Source organism: Lepidothrix coronata, unplaced genomic scaffold (genome assembly GCF_001604755.1).
Source record: "Lepidothrix coronata isolate B3197 unplaced genomic scaffold, Lepidothrix_coronata-1.0 Scaffold71, whole genome shotgun sequence".
Lineage (NCBI taxonomy): Eukaryota > Metazoa > Chordata > Aves > Passeriformes > Pipridae > Lepidothrix > Lepidothrix coronata.
In genome coordinates, this window is record NW_016690251.1 from 3,184,576 (window position 1) to 3,206,653 (window position 22,078).

At 43.2% G+C, this 22,078-nt stretch overlaps 1 protein-coding gene across 1 annotated transcript in view; it reads left to right on the forward strand.

Annotated features, from left to right (window-relative positions):
* The first annotated feature begins 2,044 nt into the window (after nucleotides 1-2,044).
* Nucleotides 2,045-22,078, forward strand: part of LOC108499181 (homeobox protein Meis1-like) — a 67,613-nt gene continuing 47,579 nt past the window's right edge. The window contains exons 1-5 of the mRNA XM_017818765.1: nucleotides 2,045-2,098; nucleotides 2,463-2,529; nucleotides 4,226-4,260; nucleotides 8,014-8,020; nucleotides 17,632-17,777. Of these exons, the coding sequence (XP_017674254.1) occupies nucleotides 2,045-2,098; nucleotides 2,463-2,529; nucleotides 4,226-4,260; nucleotides 8,014-8,020; nucleotides 17,632-17,777 (309 nt within the window). The remainder of the gene's footprint in view (nucleotides 2,099-2,462; nucleotides 2,530-4,225; nucleotides 4,261-8,013; nucleotides 8,021-17,631; nucleotides 17,778-22,078) is intronic.

Here is a 22,078-nt window from a genome sequence, read left to right on the forward strand (position 1 = left end):
AGAGGGAATGGGGTCAGCATTAACTGAACGGCTCAAAATAAAGTGTCATCATTTAAAATGGAGTTAAAGTTTCAGGGCGCTGTAACATCAGTGTGGCAGCCTCTTGCTAAAGAGCAGAGGATAAGATGCAGGCAAATTGCAGCAGGGGGGAAAAGAGACAACAAAGTGGAATTGAAATGTGTTCATGCTGTACTCCTCCTCCCTTTCCCATGTAGTAAAGCATCTATTTATCCTCTCCTGTCCCCTCATCCTGCCTGTGGCAGTGAGGATGCCCCAGGAGAGGCTTTTGCGCAGGATTCTGCCTGTTTTCTTTTTCTGATACCTGTCTGGACTAACCCACAAAAATTCTGCATGAGGTCAGCTGTGTAAAAGCAAAAATAGTGGTGACGTTAATTCAGTATAACTATTGGACAGACTTGGTGTAGTTTTGTGTTGTTGTAGTTCTGTGACGGGCTGTAGGAAAGCTGAGGGCTGTTCTGTCAGTTGGTGAGCAGGCTGAGCCACCAAATCTTTGAATGTCAGTGTATAAATATTTATAGTTTGTGTGTGTATTTGTTCCTATACGTGCTTGGATGTGAGTGCTTCCCACTATTACACATTTTTATTCTGTGAACCTGGCAAGAAAGGTGGTAAAGCAACCACCCATATGAAGCATAGGGCTTTTTTAGAACCTTTCAAATTTCCTTTACAAGGAGCATTGTGCTAAGTTCCTGGGTGTTGCAGCTACAAGAAACATATTAGGAAGCGGTGCTAATGTTAGTGTCTCACCACATATTTAATCCAGCTAAAAAACCCCTGAGGTGGCCGTGATTTACTAAGCTGAACAGCAGACTGGCAAGCAGAGAGGGCTGGCAGAGCCACCTCATCAGGAAACGTAGGGTTGGTGACTTGCTTTAATTTAATCCAAATAATGTCGGTGACTTGGTTGAATTTAATCCCAATAAAGTAACCAACTAACAGTCTGCAGGAGGAACATGTTTGTCTGAAAAGCAGAGTATGCATATTATGCAATGTTACAGCCTGGCTTTCCATACCTAATGTTTTAATATAAACTAGAATTGCTTTGTACAGAGGAATTGAAATTCCATGTGTTACCAATATACAAATTTTATTTACAGTTGCAGTTGGTGTAGGTGAAATGACAGTATTAAACTTAAAAATGCCTCTCAAGTTGATAAATGCCAACTTGATACTAAACACATTAATACTCTGTTAAAATTAGCAGTCAATTTACTTGAATATTGGAGGTTAGCCAGGGATGGATCTGAAGTTGTATTAGGTATATCGTACTGGTCTGAATACATCATATGCTGTTGCAAAAGCATTGTGCTAATTTTAGCTTACAAAGAGGATGAAGATAAACTGCCTGCTGCTAGTTTGCCATATGCTATCCTGGTGATAATATTCAAGTCGAAAATATTCTGCAGAGAGTCTTATTGTTTCGCTGAAAGAAAAGTGGAAAAGAGTTAAGCAAATTTCTGCTCCGTAAATATATACAGAATAATGAAATAAAGCAAATCTCAAATGTTGGTAGATGAGATCTGTGAAATTTGTTTTGGTTTTATTGGCTTTCATGGGAGTCAACAATTTGTTTTAGTATATATTTGATCCAATTTTATCCATTTCTCGCATGTAAATCTTAAAATCAATCTAAATAAAAATTGATCTTTGTTCTGGTAGGCAAAAATATAGTCTGAGTTGCTCCTAACTAGTTAAGCCTCCCATCCTTCAAGTTTAGTACAGGAATAAAGTCTCTGCTGAGCTGATTTTTTCAGGAGCTTCTCCTTTTGCTTTGTTTATTTAAAAACTCAAAACATATTCCTCTTTCCATATGGGGAGGATTTTGCTTCTGTAACTTCACTGAGGAGCATTTGCCTTCTCCATCTGGCCCTGTAGCCAGGAGAGGGGTGCATGGGGAGGGGGTGCCCTGGACCCCCGGGGTTAGTAGGGCTTGGGGGAAGCTTTGCATTAGCAAGTGGTGAAAAGCTTGACCTTCGAGTGACCTGGGTCAAGCAAACCCCCCACTGAAGTGTCCCATTTGGACATGGATACCTGTGGGGTGAGGGAGGAGATAAAGGACAGGCGGGAGGAAGATAAAGTAATCCCATTGACCTGGGAACTTCTCAGATATTACAAGCAAGGGAACGTCAGGAATAATAAAAGAGCAGCAATATTTGCCTGCCCCCCGTATCTGTGTAATGTCATTTCCAAAGGGCTGAAGTAGATAATAGCAAATGTGCTTTCAAATATCAGATCAATCTCTTGAAGTGATGGGTAAGACTGGATGCTCTGATCTGACGGGTGCTGGAGAGTGTAATACAATCCTCATTGCAGCAGAGAGAATTGTATAAATGGACAAAGATCTGCTGATTACATCTTTTGCTAAAGTGTTAAGTAAAAGATCTGGCTATAAGAGATGGCCAGAGTCTACTATTGTCTGGTCTTCTGACTTGTTTTTATAGGGGTTTTCACAGGAACAAATACCAATTACCAAAATAAAAGCAAGCGGTGTGGCCGGTCCGTATCATGGTAGGACACATGCTCTTGAGTCAGCGTGGGCAGGAAGCTTGGCAGGTCTGTCCCCCACCATTGCCATTGCATCTTTATCTCTCTGCTTCATTGTTTGCCACTGAGTGCTTGAAATTCCAGTTTCCAAGTAAAAGCTTCCTGTTTCTTGCATTTACATTCAGTTTGGTAAGACATAAATTTAGCTATCTATCAAGGAAGGCTTTTCTTTTTTTCTTTTTTTTTTTTTTCTTCTTTTCCTCAAGTAAGGCAAAATAGGAAGAAGAAATTAATTATGATTTGGTGATAAGAAGTAGAATTTTGCATTTTCCCAGATTCTCAGTGGCAGGAAGCATGAGGTTGTATCCTTGTGATAAGGTGATGGATGGGAGCTAAATTCAGCCTTTCCATTCTGAGTAATTTTAGAAAGAGCCCTGAAGTCCAGATCTTGTTTAGAAACAGAGATGGGCATATTCAGCCTTCATTAGCCATAGTTTCCTTGCAGTAACCTCACTGCTTGTAAGTTTTTACTGTTCTGTGCAGTATTCAAAGCTAATAGTGTTCATATTCTTGTAGTCTTCTCAATCCTGAATTTCCCTCCAGAGAGTTTCTCTTTCTCTCCATTGACTGTGAAGGGACTTGGGGAGGACTAATGGCCTCAGACACTTAGCTGGGCAGTCTGACTTAAATGCTTAGAGTAGGGATGAATCTGTTCTAAAACTTGCCATTCCTTTAGAAAGGAAATGTTTGCTCTGTGTTGAGAAGCAGAATAAAGTGGTTTGTACTGGTGAAGATTAAAGGAGTGGGCCTGGGCATTGTATGTGTAGGTGAGACTGTGTCCTCTGCAGCTCCTGAACGTCTCATGACACTTGTTGTATTTGCAGACCCATATGGGTAATAAGTGTTCAAAAATATTGGCATTTATAGAAAAAGACATATGTATATGATATTTTAAAAAATATTATTCAGGGCAGGCATTGTCTGTATTCCCTTGCATAGCTGCCAAGAAGCCAGGTTTCCAGCGTTCCCTGCCATCAGGATGTTGCTTGCTTCAGTAGTGCTTACGAGGTTTTGGTCGAGGGTTTTCACATGACTCTGGGAGCTGAGGACTTAAATATAAAATCTGATGGATGGGGCTTGTGAAACTTGGTAGCATTTCTTTGCTCAACTTCCAACTAAACAGCTTTGAGGTCTTGCATGAGATGAAAAGCTCCATGAGAGAAGCCTTGAAACAAAACCTGTTGCTGAGTTGAGGTGGTAGGAATGGCCGTACTTAGTTTTGTTGTGCTGTTTGGGCATGAGGGAATTTGGCAGCTGGCACTGCAACACTCGGGACTTCTCTCCACACACCGTCCTTATCTTCTTCTAAATGTAAAACCAGAGTTAAACCTATTTCTACTCCCAACTAACAAGATGTGCATTGGCTCATTGAAGTGTACTAATATGCATTCAAAAAGGTTCGTTTGTCCACTTCATTTTTTTCATCATAGTTGTAGGAATCCTCACTAGCAGATGAGGTAGAGGGGTGACGGGTTAATAATTTTTATGCAGAATATTGAACTCTTATTTCCATTTTGAAGTCCACTTTGGATGCTGTCCTGAAAAGTATCTCTGGATTGTGTACTGTGACCCCCTTGTGCCCCAGAAACTTGAAATTCAGGGCTTGCTTCCTTGGTAGGCTGTGAGTACAAAGCCTAGGGATGGTGCTGGAGGTTTGCAGGCACGGAGGGAGGGCGGGTTACTGGCAGCAGCAGTGTGGGCTTTCATTCAGCACCTTGTCAGCGTGCCTTATCTAGGATCTTGAGGGATGGCTCTCCAGGGTAAACCCAGGGAAGGGAGCTGAGTGAGGTGTTTCCAGGGATGTCCTGGCGGAGGCTTTCTCGTGAGCTGTTCTGCTTGCCCTGCAGGAGTCGTAACCAGCACAGATCCCTTCAGTGCCTTGGAAAGTTGGGCTTTCCAGCATGTTTGTTGAGTGCTTTGAGACTTTGACCTCCTTATTTACAACTCGTGTCATCTTTGAGTGGACATGTACAGCACCTGCTGTCTTCAGCCTCTTCTTCCATGCTCTTGCATGAGGTTCATGTGCAACCTTAAATATGCAGGAAGTCTTCTGTGCTGGTGAAGGGTTAGCATGAGGGATAGCTTCCACATGGTCCTACAGGCAGTTGCCCTCTCCAAGTCAATATTCCCTTGTTCAGGTCACTGCTGAGATCATATTAATTGCAAATATGGTGCTTATGTCAAAGTCTTTTCCATAAAAACTGTTAGGTATAGATAAGAATGCTTTTTAACTGAACTTTGAGATTCACCCCGTGATTATAGATGAAAATCTCTGTCTTCCCTTCTCATCTGCCTCAGCCACAAATTGCAGGTGCAGCTGGTCGGGCAGTTAAAATGACAAAACTCAGAGTAGCTTTGCATAGAAACCAGCAGCACGATTAGCAATGGTTCAGAGGCTGGCATTGGTGACTGTTCAGAAAATCGGCAGGTATTTGTGAAAGCCTTTTCCAGTCTCAAGAGAATCACCTCTTTTGGCATCAGTGAATGTTGCTTCAGAATTGCGATGGGAAAGAGTGCAGGTCTGTGACTAGAGACTTGCTTTTCTGCCTCAATATGGAGACGCTTGCCTGCAGGTTCTAAGAGATCAACTGTACAGCAAAAGTTGTGTATGGAGGAAGCAAGGAGTTCACAAACAGTTGGAAAATTGTGTTTGCTCAACATGAAATGAGTTTATTAGAAGAGACTCATTCAGAGTGGAAACGGGAACTAGTATTTACGAGGATTTATTTGATTGTCTCAGGATAATTTGAATACAGGTTTGCAAGTATTTTCTTTCTTTTTTTATGCACATCTGAGCGTGTCTCTAATATATGTATTACAAAACTGTCCTGACCTTCATCAAAATAGTCTGCTAACGTTTTGCCTGACTTTATCAAGTTGCAGCATGAAAGAACCACTCTGATTCATATTTTTAAGGGATGTTTTTGTGACCTCAAAAATTGATACTTCCTTAGCCAGTGCCAGAAAGCCCTTTCTGTGGTTTTAGTCCCCATTTCTTCAGCAATTAAGACTCAGGTGGCATCAGAATAACAGCCGATTTTAAGAGCCACTTTAGCCACCTCCGTCATGGGGAGGAAGCCTGCAGAGCTTCTGCAGAGCCTTGGAGCTCTGTGGTGTGACCTCAAGTGACCAGATGCAAAAACCAGAGCAACTCTTGAACGGAAAGGTCTGCATCATCCAAACTGTGCTGACTGTTGTCCAAGAACACACTGTTTACCTGTTCCTTCCAAACTGGTCAATTTTCCGCAAGGCCGAGATGTGGATTTTGGGGGGTTTTTTTTGCTTATCTCAGTGCAACTTGGCTGATTTTTGTGGTGCTGCTCTTCACTTGCTTGTAGATATATGTTGAGGATTGTGGTTTCTGTTTTGGTGATTGAAGCTGAACATTCCTGCTATCGACCTGTATATACCTCCTCCTTTGTGTCTGAAGGCATTTGTATATTCATCTGCAGATGTGCAGGCTGACCACTTCAATCATAAGCAACAAATATGACCAATTAACTCCAAAATGCATCTTGCTGAAGGTAGTGTCTGAAAACACATTGCCATGAGCATGAAGCAGCCAAGCTGCTGTCTGGCCTTCAAGATGTGTACCCAGACCTTAATGAAGGGTGGGGTTTTCCTTATCCCAATAAATAGATTTTGTTTGGGAAGGTGAGAGGCAGAAATAGAGAATGTAATTGCCCAGTCCGAAATAAAAGGCTATTTATGCCTAATACATTGGCAGAATTATTCCAGAGTAATTCAACCATGAGAAAATATGATCCTTGTGTCACTGCCAAGGTCAGAGAGACCTATGGTGATCTGCAGAGTAAGTTCAGGTCACCCAAGTTAAATCTGCCCAGGGGCTGACTTAGCTCATGCACCACATTTTTTCCAAGATTAATAAGAGCAAACATTTTCTATAGATGAAGGCAGGGCTAAGACTGTGGTCAACTCTCTCCTTTGAGCCAAGGTCTCCTGCTTTTCCGTTCTCCTTTCCAGGTTGCTCTTTCACTTCCTTTCCATTCTTCTCTTTCCCCGGCATTTACAGGATGCTTAGAAAAGTCTGTCTTTTCCTTTATGTGGCAACCAATGCCTATACGGCCTTCCCTGATATCTGCAGGCACAGGAAGGACACGGGGACATTGCTGGTGTTTGACCTGCTGCAGCATTGTCTGTGTGTGTGTGGTGTGTCTTTGAATATCGGTTAAGAAGCACATCTTGAAAGCTGAGGTGAAAAAGATGGGGTACACAGCAGAAATATATTCTTTGTTAACCTCAAATGAAAGGGTGCCATCTGAACAACAGGATATTTGGCAGTTTTGAAGGTGAAGCTGGTGATTTGGTAGGCACTTGAAGGCTGCCTCAGGAGGAGACACTGAGTGGTGAGCTGGCCAGGGTAGAGTCCTCTTCCATTAGCAGTGAGTGGAAAGGGTGAGACAAGGTCCTCAGCCCATTCAACAAGGATGAGGTTGTTTCGTCAGAAAAGCAAGGTTATTCTTCCACATAGTCTATACCTGCCACGGGGAAGCTGATGTCTGTGGTTTCAGTCTGCCAGAACCTGAGGTTTTCTTTAGCTTCCTTGGTTACTCATTCATGTCATTTAAAGTACATCAAATTACTGAAAGCAGTCAGTTTTTGCTTTCTACACATTTCTACTCCTGTTGCTCTTAGAGATAATGGCAAATGCTGTGAATTGAAAAAGAAACAACAGAAATAATTTTGGCTTGATTTTTGAAGGATGTATGCATTTTGGTTTTTTCTTAAGACACTGGATGGCTTTTTGCTGTGACCCAACTGTGCTTTGAGGTTTCTGTGAGATTTTGGTTAAACACTCTTATTGTGAAGGAATGGAGTCAAAGAGAGATGAGCTGGAAATGGCTGAGTTAACTCCTTCCCATCCTTCATCCCTCTTGCAGTTGGAACTTTGGTGCCACTAGATGAAGTGAGATAAATAATAATCAAATTTTGAAGTTTGTCCCTTTCCTCCCATCATTTTACCTATTCGAAGTAATTCTAGGTAGGTGATATCTAGGAATATGTAGCAATGGAAGATTAAAGAGGTAAAAATAAGGCACACATGCACTTGTGGGTGATATTCAGGGGAAGTTTTAAGTGTCCAGCATTGATCTGACTTTTCCTTCACCTTCATTGCCTGTTTTGGATTCTGACCTCTGTTTTTTCCTGGATGATTTGCATTTCGATTTGTTTGTTTTAATTTGGAAAAAAACCCACACCCTAAACTGTAACTGCACTGTTAATCAAACATCAAAACACCAGAAGCCGTGATAGAAAGTTGTAGGAAACCAAAACATAGCAGTGGCATGAATACATTAAGCTGGAGCTGAAGGGGATGTGCTAACTGAGTAGGACTGAAGTGTCTGGAAGGACTGTCACTGCTGCTGTGCCCTTAGTCAGGGATCTCATCTTTGCTGCTGAGCCTGGTGGCCAGTGCTGGACCACAAGGAGCAGGGTCAAGGCCCCCTCCCCGTTGCTGTTATTTCTCCAAAGGGCTCTTCAATCCCTGTTAGAGTTTTCAGGCTCTGCTGTAGGGGCTGGGTTCACACCAGATGTGCAGGGATTGTACCCCAATCTGCCCCTCAGTGCCACCCCACCTCCCCATACCCAAAGGATATCAGCAGAAGTGAGAAAGTTGGTTCCTCTTTTGGAGGGAGAGTATTTGTAGCAGAAGAAGAGTTAGTGGCCTTATCACCACCACGGTGGTCATGGCCTGATCCCACTCAGCCTGTAAAGCCAGGGAATCTGGGCAGAGCAGAGGGCAGCAGGAGCTGTGTGGGCAGAAGGAGGAGCTGTGTGAGTGGCAGCAGGGTGCCTGCTTGCATTGTTTTTTCCTATTGTGGTCTTTCTTAAGTGCCACCTCATCAGACCAGATTTGCCTTTTGTGTTGGGAGAGGGACAGTCAAGTGGAAGAAAATTTTGTGTGAGCTTGGCTCTGTCAAATTTACTCCTTTTGGCTTCTGGTCCTCCTTCCTAAGGAGAAGCCTCCCACTACTGTTACAAACAGTCCAGAGTGACTGGCTTTTGCTGGAGGAACAAGAGCAGTGGATTTAGGGTGCTGGGCAGCAAGGAACTGTAGGGAGAGCACAAGAAAAACATTAATTTTTTTCTATGCCCTTCCCTTGAAAGGTCTGACAGGGGGATGCATATGTTGTAATTCAGGGTTTTTTTCCTGAGTTGATTACATGCATGGTAACATAAGGGTTTGTCTTTGGATGGGGGGAAGCAGGCTGCTTCTGAGCAACCCAGACAGCACCAGGGCAGGATGAGGGGCAGAAATTCATGGGGAGGTCCAAATGCCATCCATTCAGTTCATGACTGCAAATGTTTCTCATATTTGCTTAGTAAAGAGAAGCATAAGTGTTTTGGGTCCAACTCTTGCTGTGTTCATATGTATAAGATGATGGGTGGTGTTCAGCAATGGCGGTGGAGATGTTGTTACTGTCAAAAGAGGAAAGGTAGATGAGATGGGGGCATTTTATTCTTATCCCTTTTAGTTCTGCCTTTTGCAGTTGCAAAGTGACAGGTGTATGTGGGGAAATAGAATATGTGATGGAGCCATAGTGAAGTTCAATGTTAGTTTTCTTTCAATTCTGTCTTGGGTTTTATTGTCAGATGTAACTGATGGACTGGGGACAGGGAAAATAAAAATTTCTTGGGTTTGATGCTACTTTAAAATGGGTGAATGGGTTTGCATAGCCACAAGAACTTTTTCACTTGACACAAACCACATGGCTAGTTCCAATTAGAAATCTCTCATGTGGGTTTGGTAGGTCATGAATCCTGACTTGCTTGAGCTGCACTAGACTAAGTCTCTCCCATTCATTATGGTTATATGACTCCTGTGACACTGGGGATCCAGCTGGGCAAAAGAGGATTTGGGGCAAGCAATGTCTGAACTGTAATTCCTGCAGTACACACTGGAGCTTGGGCCAGCACTGACTGCTCTTGAATTGCCCCCCTCCCCAAAAAATGCTTTAGTTAAGTTCAACAATCCCAAGTATTTTGGTTTGTCTTGCCCAACAATTATTTTTTAAAAAACTTTTTTCAATAGAAGAAACCTAATTTTGAATGGTTTGGACAGTGTCAAGGATCTGGCACATGTTTTCTGTGGTAAAACTTGAAATCTGCGTCATCTTCTCCTCTGGAGCAGGCGTGTACGTGGGGCCCAGGGCAATTTAGCTGTGTTTAGGGAAGGAAGCCTTCTTAAATGCTGCACATAATAAACTATTTCTACAGATAATGCGTCCCTTAGTTTATACGTAATATGCCTCTGATCTTTGCTTTGAGCCTCTTATAGCTGCTTGTGATCAGTCCAAGAGTCAAGTGTCTTAGAAGCTGGATAAACACAAAGATAGAGCCTGTTGTTAAGGAGCTATAGAGATTTACAGAAGTTGACCTTGTGGCCGTTTGGGGTATTAGTTGGGCATATTTCCCCCATGGCAGAGCAGTCCTGTGCTCCTGCCGCTTCTAGTGCTCCTGCTTTACAAGGGAGTAAGTCTCAGTCATATGCCATGGGCTTTTCATGGAGAATGCAACTGGTGAGACCTTTAGCTGGTAGGTCCAGCACTCCTGATGAGATTGAAGATAATAGGTTTCATGACAAAGACCTGTATTTGAACAAAATGAGAGGATGACTGAAAAAGAATTTTTCCCAAGAAGTGGTAGGTTCGTCATGGTGGCTTTTAGGGTAGGGAAAAAAAAACCTCAACTGTTTAAGCTTTTTACCTTTCTTGGTTAAAGCAGGATGTTTTTGTGTTTAACCAGATACTTTTCTGTAGGGTATTTGCTTCCAACTGCTCAAAGTAAACTTTTGATGTTGGCAGCAGAAAGTTGTTTGCTTCCCATACAATGAATTGCTTTCTTTTCCGTGTTTCATTCTGTGTGTAGATGCACAGCTCCTGAAATGCCTCACAACTTACCCATAGCAGCGGAGTTTTCTGAACCCGTTAAAAGTGCTACTTTGTGCAGGGGAAGAGGTTTCCTTCACTTCAGCTGTAAAAAGCTGCCAAAGAAATGAAAATGACTAAAATTTGTGGGTTTTCCCCCCACTATTTTTCAATGCTGTTTTTACTCTGTGCATAGACAGCTAATTTGTTCTTTGCTTGCCTGAAGGGAATTCAAGTCAAAAAGGAGGGTCGAGTTACTAGAGAAAGGTGCTCCTGTCTCTGAGGAACAAAGTACAATGATTCAAGAAAAAACTTTGAAAGTTTGTCAAATGCCAGAGTGTAATTTATGCTTGTCCATGTTACTCTATCTGTGAATATTTTTGTAGGATATTTTTGCAACTGTGTCCTTTAGTATCTTGTAAATATGGATACTATCTGTGACTGACAACCTCCTACAGTTTATGTCATGGTCTGAATCCTTACATGAAACATGTACTGCATCTCCTTAGGAGATGTGTGCAAACCCAGACACATGGTATTTGTTCCTTGCTAATGCTCATTTTCATCCTTGTTGTTCCTCATTAACTTTTTATTAAGTATATTTGAGAAGGCCTTCTCCTTAAGGAATATGAAAAAAAAATGATCCCTCATCAACACCACATTTCAAATTCACAAGCAGACTTACAACATAGTTGTAAGTCATTTTTGGGGCTGTTCTGTAGGCCATTCAGTGTGCTGAGGTGATTGCCATTGACCTCAGGAACTCCAGGAGTGGGTGCTTCTATCACGTCTGACTAACCATGGATCCAAAACAACAGAAAATATTTTTTACTGATAAGGAAATTACACAGTTACTTTGTGCTTTCTGAAGTACCTTTTTGGTGGGAGTCCCATTCTTGTGTGCCTTGCTTGGGCACTGGCAGGTTGAGAGCAGTCAGTGGGTTAATGTTACATATGCAATATATAAATGCATGCATGTTTGAATTTTAAAATAATGTGGTTTGGGGAAATCTTCTAAACTTAAGAGCCTTTTAATGTCTAGACTTCTGTTTCTCCTGACTGAATAGGTGCAGCTTGGTTTAGCAGCTGGGCATGCACCCCAGACTGTGCTGGTGCTGGTGCCTTCCAGTTCTCTCATGGCATACCTGAGCACTCAGCCCTTGTGCTGCTCAGCTTGCCTCCTTCCCCACCTTGCTCTGAGCAGGAATGATCATTTCTGAGTAGTGAACTCGTCCTTCTGTACTTGTGGACATGAATAATAGCTGCCCTGACTCACATCAGAGTCATTTGGGTGTGACTTCGGCTCAACACATTCCTGTGCCAAGCTGGAGATGGTTGTGTCAGAAACAAATTTTAAAAAAAATATACATATAAAAAAATTTTCCACATTCTTCTTTGATTGCCCAAGTCCATTCAGTGCTGGTGGTCTGAAATGACGATCCTTGTTCTATTTCCTGTGAACTGTGGTTTGTAGCAGATTCCCTCTCAATTGCTTTACAGAAAAGCTTATTGTATCCCTAGACCTGCTTTTTGAGAATTCATAATTTTGTACCTTATAGGAAAATTTCACATGTAAGCCTGGCTTTGCTCTGCAAAAAGTCATCATGGTGGATTGTGTGGGTATCCAGCAAACTGGAGTTTTGTTTCTGTAAAAGGTAACATAGATAAATCTGTGGAAATTATAGTCATTACTCTAAATTGGTATACTACACTGAAGAAAGGTTAAGGAACGTTATTTTGCCACTTAAAATTTCTCTAATACATTATGCTGCTTAAAGTTACTAATAATCTTCCTTTCCAGCTACCTGGAAAGGTTACTAAAGAGACTTTGGTTCTGGGAGTAGTTAAAAGAGAAAGGAAACAACAGACCTGTGGCTGGAGAGTGAACAGTTAAATATTTGGCTTAGATAATTTAGAATTTCTCATAGTAGCAGAAGCAGGAATTTGAGGAATTTGTATCTAAATGCTTGTAAAAAAATTTATGGTAGAATTAAAAAGAAATCATACATGTTTAGTGTTTCAGTTCCTAACATCAAATGCATTGCAAGTCTAGTTGTGGCAGAAGTCAATAGTTTTTGTCCAAACAAGGTGCATATTTAATTTATATTAGCTCATGAAATGCAAAAGTAAATGCAAACTGTGAAGTTTTTCTAGGATGCAGAAGCTGCTTTTAACAGGAGAGATTTGAATGCATACAAATAAGTTCAACATAGGGAGCTTCTAGAGGACTCTGATTTAGTCAGTCCACTTAAAAGTTGCTCCAGGCCTTTCCTAGGGCTTTGAGTGCACATCTTTCCCTTCGTTGAACTCCTTAAAGCAGTGGATTTAGATGCCTGTCTAGAACTGGACTGCAAAAGCTGGAAGGTGTTGTTCATCTTATTGTTTGGTAGACCTCAGCAAAGGTCTAGTGCCTTCCTCTTACCCCCTCTTAGCAAATTGAGCAGTGGACTCCAAAAACCTCTCTCCCATCTCTTGGCAGAGGTGTGGGAAGCAGGCTTTTTAGAATAATCTGGTTTTCTTTGATATAAAAAATACTTTTCCTCCAAATGCAGATTTGATACCGGGACAGGGCTGCGTCCAGGGAGAAATAACCTGTTGAGTCTGGTGAAGGTACTTGTAGTAAAGCTGTATTTGGCACTTTGCTACTGAGATTTCTGGTCACTTAAAATTATATAAGGACCTTAGTCAAAAGAGTTACATGCAAAGGCATGGATTTTGTTGTCGAGCAAAGGGTCGGGATTTTTAGGATGTCTGAATTTTCAGCCTTTTTGAAACCTCCATGATTTGGGATTGGGAATATTTATGTCATATCTGGGCATTTCCTATGGTTGAGGTCTGAGGGTTGTATTTGGGAGCTGGAGTGGCTGAAAGTTGGCCATCTGTGCCACACTGTGTGTCTTTCCAGTGTCGCAGGGGGATGGCATTTAATTTGGGTTTGGTGTGAGAGCGAGGGAGGAGGCTTTGAATCACCAGCAAACTCCTGCCACAGCCATGGCTGCTGAAGGCGAGTGCCTGTGCCAAGTTGCTCTCCAGAAGCACCTATTTTGCCAACAAAGGTTCATAACACATCACCCAGGACAAAGAGAGTATTACCCACTCGAGGGGCTGCTGTAAACTTGGTTGCCCTTTGCTGCTTCTGCCTCTGATTTTTGGGGGAGTGGGAGGGGAAGGGAAGTCGTAAGAGGCAATGACAGCAGAGAGGGGGACGCAGTGAGAAGAGCCCCTGCTGGCACGGCCGGCCTGACCCATTCAGCAGGGCTGAATACGATAAATGCTGCTTTATCCTTTCTTGAAAGGAACAAGATAGCAAGGCCTAAATGCCTGGGTGTGCTTAAATAGGCAACTCTGGGACGCCGGAGTCGAGGGCGTTTGAAATCGGAGCTCCCCAACAGCCAGGGAGCTGCCACAGGTCACCTGCCTCGCTCCATGGGGACTGGCCCAGGTCTGGCAAGGAATCGTGCACGGACGAATTGTAGTACAAATTCCTTTCTTTGTTGGTTGGCCTCTTTCACTAGACCATGGCCTATAAAAAATTGTGTAAAAACAATTCTTAAATATTATTTGAAAGGGCAAACGGCCACGCTGAAAGGTTTGACAGTTTGACATATAGCGCCTGGTCCTGCTCGCCAGGGAAGCGGGCGTGCGGAGCCCGGGCTCTCCTTCTGCTCCTTACAGGCTCCGGGTTTTTTGTCGTTTCTTTTTTTTTTTTAAGCAGCGTCTAGTTGCTGTGCAGAGTTGCTGCGCTCCCAGCAATTTGACAGGCAAGGAGTCTGCTTCAGTGATCTTAAATCCTTTTAGACTAATTTGCGAGCGAGCAGAAAAACAGCTAGCACCTTCGGATCCAGCACTCAAAACCAGGGAATCAGGTATTGCCAATTAAAGTGCCATTTCCAACCATCATATCAAGACAGATTACTTGCAATTCCTCTGATAATGTCACTCCATGCCTAAAGAGAAAGCGGGATGGAGTTTCTCCATGGACAAAGGATCCGCATGGACCAAACTCCTTGGCGAGCGGGGCGGAGGGAGCGCGGTGGGGACGGCACATACACACATGCATATGTGCAGCGTAAAGGCGAGCAGTGCGCCCGCTTTGACCCCAGATAGCCATGGGCCATTCTGAAGAGCCTGTGGCCCCTCAGTCACTGGCCTACTAGTTAATTGCCACACGGACTTCGTGACACATGGGCAGATAATATGACATTTTCAGTTTCTGTCACTAGCAAACGCCATGGCGTTGCTTGCACTAGTTGCTAAGAAGCTGTCAGAAACCATTAGCAGCTGGCTAAAGTTGCCCTATGGCATTTCCTCATGGCATCAGCAAAACAAGCATAAATCACCCAGCGGAGCCTCCCGCTATACTAATGAGGCTGTAAGCTTGTTTATGGACTAGCATCATTTCTATGATTATTTCCACCTTTTCAGTTCGCCTTCATTTGGCAGCAGGAGAAGTCAACTTCAGGAACAGAGTCGCCACCGACATTTTACAAATGCAGTTCGTAGCTGCTACCGTGTGGCTGGTCAGTGGTGCTTCAAGTTTGTTTAGTAATCTTTAAAAGGAGGAAAAGAGGGGGGTGGAAAAAAAAAAGAAAGGGCGGGGGGAATCTCTGGAGACCTCACAGAGGTGAGTGTATCGAGTTGCAAAGTAGATGGAAATACTAAAATCCACAATTGACCATTTAGAGTTCTCTCTGTGGTTTCAGTCTTTACGGGATCAATTTTCCATTTAAAAAAAGTGGAAGAGGTTAAACAATTTACAGAAGTCTACCGAAGCATTTGCTCCAAGGATAGCTGGGCGCTTTCTTATTCTCTCCCTGCTTTTCACTTTCTCTAACTTGTGTCGGTCGAGGCCAGGGTTTATTGTTTTAGGCTTTTCTGAACATACACCAGTATTTACACTGGATTGAAAGCATTTGCTTCCAATGAAAATCTTGTCTTAGATTACAGCCCAGCAGTGTAATTTCCCTCCCAGATGGGAGTAAAGTAGCAGTATTTGCCTAAAAACAGTAGGAAGAACAAACTGTGCATTAAGCCAAGGCTGTTTTTGGCTTGAGCTAATGATGTAACAGAAACCTTTTATTTGGGATAGGTCACTGCCCGGGATTGAAGGAGGTGATCTGGCTCGCGCTTGAAAGGTTTCTCCATTGTATCTACATAAGTCTTCACTTAAAAAATCCTGTTCCTAATGCTTCTGCTTTCATACAGCAGAAATAAACAGGAAAGGTTCTGGGGAGTGTTATAGGTGGAATGCAGAAAGCTTTTCCTCCCCTAATGGAGGATATAATTCAGGTGCCCTGGAGGCATGCTTTCAGGAATTCTCTTGCCCGAGGTAATGGGAAGCTAAGGCTGCTTGAAGGCCTTGATTATCTATTGATGCACAAAGCTGGAAAAAAAGTCATCTCCCTTGGATTATAGTAGATATTTCCATAAATTATCAATGAGTCCTCCTCCCGTCAGGCATGAGGCAATGCCTGCTAAATTAATCTGAAGGGGGTTTGAAATGAGTGTATTTTTAAAAAAATGGGGTGGGGGGAGAGGGTGGGTGGACGATGGCAGGGAGGTGGTGAAAGGCAGTGTCATTAGGTTAGAAGCTTTTCATTTTTAATCAATGAATGCGTAATACTTTTCTTTTCCTTGTTTGCCTCTCGCAGACAGAAAGTGGATTAGCCCGTGGAATTTTAAATGCTGTTGAGTTGTTTCCTTTGCTCATGTTTCTTTTATGAATTATTATTTTATATGGTGAATTGCTTCTCTGTATAAAAGCCCTTTTTTACATACTGGGCTTTCAAAGAATTTGTCGGATATCTAATTTCTTCATAAAAATCTTGTTTGTTTCTGTAACTACCCAAGGTTACCATTTCATTAAAGACACAGGCCAAGTCATAAGGACAATTATAAATTTGCCACGGTCAGTAACATGCTAAAAATATAACACTAATAATAGCTTTTATTTTTTGGTGCTGAAAGCTGTTTAACAAATCACAATTTTGACAGCCTGCATCCCTTTTTTTAAAAACATATTTTATTTTTGTCCCTAATGGAGATAGTTTGTTTTCAGCCCAATTCAGATGGCTTTCTTGATCATTCTTGCCCAGGGGTGTAAAAAACACTTGCCTAATAACATCACAACTCCATGTTGCTACAAATACAGTGTCCTTGGAAGCCAGGATACACCGTTCAGTCCACATGCAGTGAATGCAAAGACTTACTTGCTCTGTGGGCTTGTTTATGAACTGTGTCCAGGGTTTGAAACAAAAATTGCGTGCAAACTGGCCAGGCACTGCAACTTTTGTTTTCCTTTGGTCACTAACCCATGAGCCCAGACCCAAGGTGGCTGCTATGCAGTGACATCCTCCCCTAGACATGTTGGTAATGTGTTGAGAACTGTCTGCGACCTTCTCTGCATTAAGGAAATTCATTCTGGATCAGTTATTGTTTAACAGGAGCAGACACCTATTACGGATATGGCACGCTGGAACAAAGCAGGGTGTTAATTCCTAATGGTGTATGTCAAATTGGTGCTTGCTTATCCCACTATGAGTTTCTTTTGGCTGGGGCTGGGAAGAGGGGAGGCCAGTTAGCTGCCTACCTCCCATCAAAGAGTCAGGGGACGTCAGACATCTGTAAAAGACTTAGTATAAGTGATGCCCCAGTCATCTGGTTATTTCCAAATTTGTGGAGAGAATGTGATGCAGCAAGAGAGCTGCATTCACCCTGCTTTTCACATCCCAGAGCGGGACGAGGCACCCGGCTTCACACATGTCATGATCCCCATCCCGGAACACCACTTTCCTGATTGTCAGCTCGGCCAAAGTAGCTGATTGGGATGAATCTTTGGGAAGTGACCTAGTGTGAAGAAAACCCACCGTTTCCACCTTAGCAAGCTGGATGCTTGCAAGTTTTTTACAGTTTTTGAGCACTTTTTGTTTTGGGTTACCATGGCAAAAATGGCCACACTGTCCTTCAGGATAAACCAGAATGGGGCCGACACAGTTCTGAGACCCTCCCTTTCCCCATGTCTCTCCCTCCCTCCCCCATCCCCTCAACCCCTGGTGAATTACGGTGTTAAAGAATTTATACCTCATTTAAATATTCATGCAGTTTATACCCAAAGCCAGGCTTCGGCTGAAGTATATAAAGGTAGCATAAGTCAAAATTTGATTCACTATATTTACAGGTGACGGCTTGGACAACAGTGTAGCTTCCCCCAGCACAGGTGATGATGATGATCCAGATAAGGACAAAAAGCGACATAAAAAGCGTGGCATCTTTCCCAAAGTAGCCACAAATATCATGAGGGCATGGCTGTTCCAGCATCTAACAGTAAGTGAACTCTAGATCACATATGCAAAATAAAACATGGATAATGTCATAGTTGTAGTAGTCGTAGAAAGCAAAAAATACGTATGATGTTGCTGACAGGCAGCTGAGGAACTGTTCCAGGCAGAGCTGTTGTTGCCTCATTTGCTAGATGCCAGGGGAAGAGCACAGAGTGTATGTTTTGATGGTTTGGGGTTTTGTGTGCGTGTGTGTGCGTGTTGTTTTTAGATATTTTTTGTTTGTTTGTTTGAGACGCAGTTGTTAACAGGACGTCACTGCGAAATGTGATTTCTACTTAAAGCTTCTATGAATATAACCCTGCAGACCTGTCCTGCTTTGCAGCTCCGCTCAGCTGATGTGGGAATCGCTGCTCTGGAGCACAGAGCAGCATTCGGCCCCTGGTTCTGTGCTCCGGAGAGCTGCGGAAAACAATTGGGGAGATTAAAAAACAAAGCCAAAAGCAAACAAAGACCATATTCAGATGTTTGTCAGAGATCATCAGAAGCTTCATGATGAAAGGTCTGAATGTATCTGGTTTAATAGCAAAGTGTAATTTTTTTCTTTGAGACATTCTCATTCCCAGAGTGTAAGTTACCCCCGTATTTAATGTTAGAAAGTGGTGGGGGAATGCACAGCTATTTCTGTTACCACAGCTACTGTATGTTTTTGTTTTTTTATTCCTGGGATTTGAAATCAAAGCTCTGGACAGGTGTGTGGGGTTAAGCTGGATGCTGGAGCTGCTTTCAAAGCTTTATATTGTGTACCACACCTTCTAATGTTAGCATTTAGAAAAGTGTTTCTAATGCCATTCTCCTTTTTCATCAAATTGTGATCTGTCACTATGCTTTTATCCACTGTGGGGATATGAGCTTTCAGCCTCAGGTTTTCTATCTCAGCCTTTCTATGCCAGGAAGATAAGGGTCAGGAGAGAGGTACTGAGGGTCTGCTGGTAGTAGTGAAGAATGGCTCTTCCCTCTAATTCCAGTGGTTGACTCTCCCCTCTGCCTGTAGTTAGGGTCGGGATGAAACTAGAAGCTGGCCAGCTTGCCCAGCCCTGGTGGGAGCTCTGCCAAGAGTATAGCTGTAAAGTGGAGGAAGCTCTCATGCACATCACCCCTCCGTCCCCAGCTGAGCCAAGAAACCAGATACCTGCCATGACTCTTGTCAGCACGGGGATCAGGCAGGGAATCCTGTCCCGTGCGGTCCTGGGTTGCTATGAATGAACCTTCATGTTGGAGCATTACTCCTCTGAGGCCAGAGGGGGCCTCGGATATCTCCAAGTTAATCTCTCTCTCTGGCAGACTCCATGTCCGTCGTGCCCCAGCTTTGCCTGCTCCTTATCCCTGCATGGTGCGTTCAGTGCCATCACTTCCAAAGGCTGAGGTCCCTTTATGTGTTGGCAGCTCCCCATTTTGAGGTCCTCACCCAAGGTGAGCTGATGCCTGGCTTCTCTCTGCAGGTAGATGTGAGGTAAAGGACATCCACCTCTGAACAGTCCAGGGATGCTGTGCCAACAACAACCAGCCTGGCACAGCTGGTTTAGGTTTTGGATTGAGGAGATGCCCTGGAAACTCTGCAGCCAGGACAAGGCACACAGGAAATGCTGAGCTGCATGTCAGTCCCTGCAGTTTCCAGTGAGGAATTGCAAATTAAGTAGCATAAATATTTTTCCTGAGAGTGTCCTATTGCTGTGTTTGTGCTGGTAAATAAAACATCACCCAGACCCAAGCACAGGAATGTGAGGGTCTATCCTGGTAAACTGCTCGAGCAGTCTTCATCATGCTCTTAGCCTGGACTAACTACCCTCTTCCAAGCCCATTCCTGGGAAGGCAGAAGGCTACAGGGTGTCTCCAAAAAGCCCTTGTGGCAATAACCACCCTGTGTTGAGCATTTAACTACATGGGCTTGACCTGACCCTGCAGCTAGTTTCATGCACAGTCTCAGGACCCCCTCACTGTTTCCTCTGGGTTAGTTGTAGGGTTCCAGTGGCTTTTCACTCTTCTCCTGTGAGGTAATAGTGTGCAGAAGAGGAGAGTGCCTGTAGAACTTGCTGAAGGGCTCCTTGCAGCTCCTGAGAGACAACGTCTGAACATTTACTTGTAAGATGGTCTCTTCTGGAAGACGCAAATACAGGAAGAACCATTCCCCCCAGAACCTATACAATGAAGCTGCTGCATTTTCTACCTTGCAGCACTGAGCTAAAGCTTGCTTTAAAAATCCACCATCCCCTGTGCAGATCCAGACCAGCCAGGTGAAGCAGGTGGTTTTTATTACAGGGCAGCTTTCTCCTCTCCTGGCAGCATGGTAGATCCAGAGTTCTCTGATCAATTCAGTAAAACAGAACTGGTTTATCCAGTCCAGTCTTCTTCAGGTAGGGCCTTGAGACAGACTCTAGGTGGGATCTTGGCCAGTTTCCTCAAATTAAAACACTTCTGGAGAACACTGTAGGCTCTTCCTAGTGCTAGAGCGATGCAGAGTGTTTACAGGCTGCTTGGGGTGCTGTCCTCTCTGCAAAAAAACCCAAGAAAACCCCAGGCCCAAATACTGGCTCCAATCAGAACTGAGGAGTAGTGGGGGGGGAGAGACATTTATAAGGGCATTCGGCTTTCATGACTGCTCTTAAAACCCTGCACGGTGGTATGGTGGTATCCCCAGCTGGTTTCCTTGCTGCAGGAGGGAGATCATTCCAAGGAAACTAGAGATCCCACACCATTTATTTATTTATTTATCCATCCATCTATTTATTTGTGGGTGGATTTGGTCTTTCGTAGGGTGAACACAAGGTCCTCTCTAAAGTGGGAGGTGAGGAAAGACAGGGAGGTGGTTCTATTCAGGCAGGGGATATGCCAGGGCAGGCCCCTGTGCTTTACCTGCCTTCACTTTGCCACCTGAAAAATGGCAGGGAAGAAATGAGCAGCAGTTAAGTGCAAAATCCAGCATCCCCCTGACCACTGGTGCTTCCTAATTGGGGTGTTAGTTGGGAGCCCTCCTTTTCAGGAGCAAATTTTTTTTTTCCCCTCACAATTGTAATATTAGTACACATCAGCAGCATGGAATTAAACAAAATAAACAGTAATTGCTGTGTCTGTGATACTAATGATTACTGGTTGGAGAGACTTAAAATAAATGTTGGACGAATGTAATCTTTCAAAAGGTTGGTTTAGTTCCTTCTATGCAGTTATTCCATCTCCAAGAGCATTAAGTCTTCCTCTGTGTACTGACTTCATTTCCGAAGGTTTGTCCCCTAGTTCTTGTTTCTCACTTGGGAGGAAATCCTTTTTTTTTTTTCTCTCCGGATGTTTAAATGTTTGGGCAGTAGTTCCATTTCAGTGTCAGGCTCCACCCCCCTCCAAATATTTTGACTGATGTGCAGAACTAAGTTGACGTATGCCCAAAGGGTAGGCAAGCGCTGTCCTCTGCAGATGCAGGCAGCATGCTCTGAAGCAATATAGGGAATAACTTCATCCAAATTGCCTTTTTTAATTTTTTTTTTCCTCTTGGAATAACAACAACAAAAACAAAAACAATCAGCTAAAACAATTGCAAAAGTGCTGAGCAGACTCACACTTAGGACTGCGCAGGTTTGGGGTTTTTTTTTAACTGTTTGCTATTCTGACTTAATTTTGATTAAGCGTGTGGGTTGGAAGAGCTGCTCAGGTTGGCTCTTAGATGGGCAAAATGTAGTTGTGGAGCTTGTTGAAATTTTTGCTGGTAGATTATGACAACAGCTGGTAAATTTGGAGGTTTATGAAATCTATTTTTAGGATTTTGCTATAAATTTGAGATGGCAGCCTGGTTACTATGTGGATTAAAGGGAAAAAAAAGAAGAAGAAGAAAAAACTTCTAATAATTTGAAGAGGTGAGGACATCCCTGAACTGTTAACGGGGAGTCAGAATTGAGGAGAGGCTTGTGGAGTGGCTTCAGATGAACATCAAATACCATGGCAGGGGCTGGAGGGGGGACTGGGGCAAACCAGTTCTGTGCTGTCTCTGGCCTTCAGAAAGTCACTCTAAAGATAATTTCAAGGTGTGTTGCAACCCAACAATGTTTCGTGGGCCTTTTAGACTTTTTAAACAATTTTTAAAAATTATTTCTTGGATCATTTAATATTCAGGGATCATTTCTTCCCCCCATTTTTCAAGCAGATCTCCTCACTGTAATGTGAGGAGACCCTCACCCTCAGCAAGAATTGTGAAATAAGGGAAAACCTTGGAGAGAGGGAAGGGAAAGAAAAAAATAATCTTGCTTACAATTAAATATGTAAATTTAATTGTGGCAACAGAATTAGTTTCTGCTTCAACCC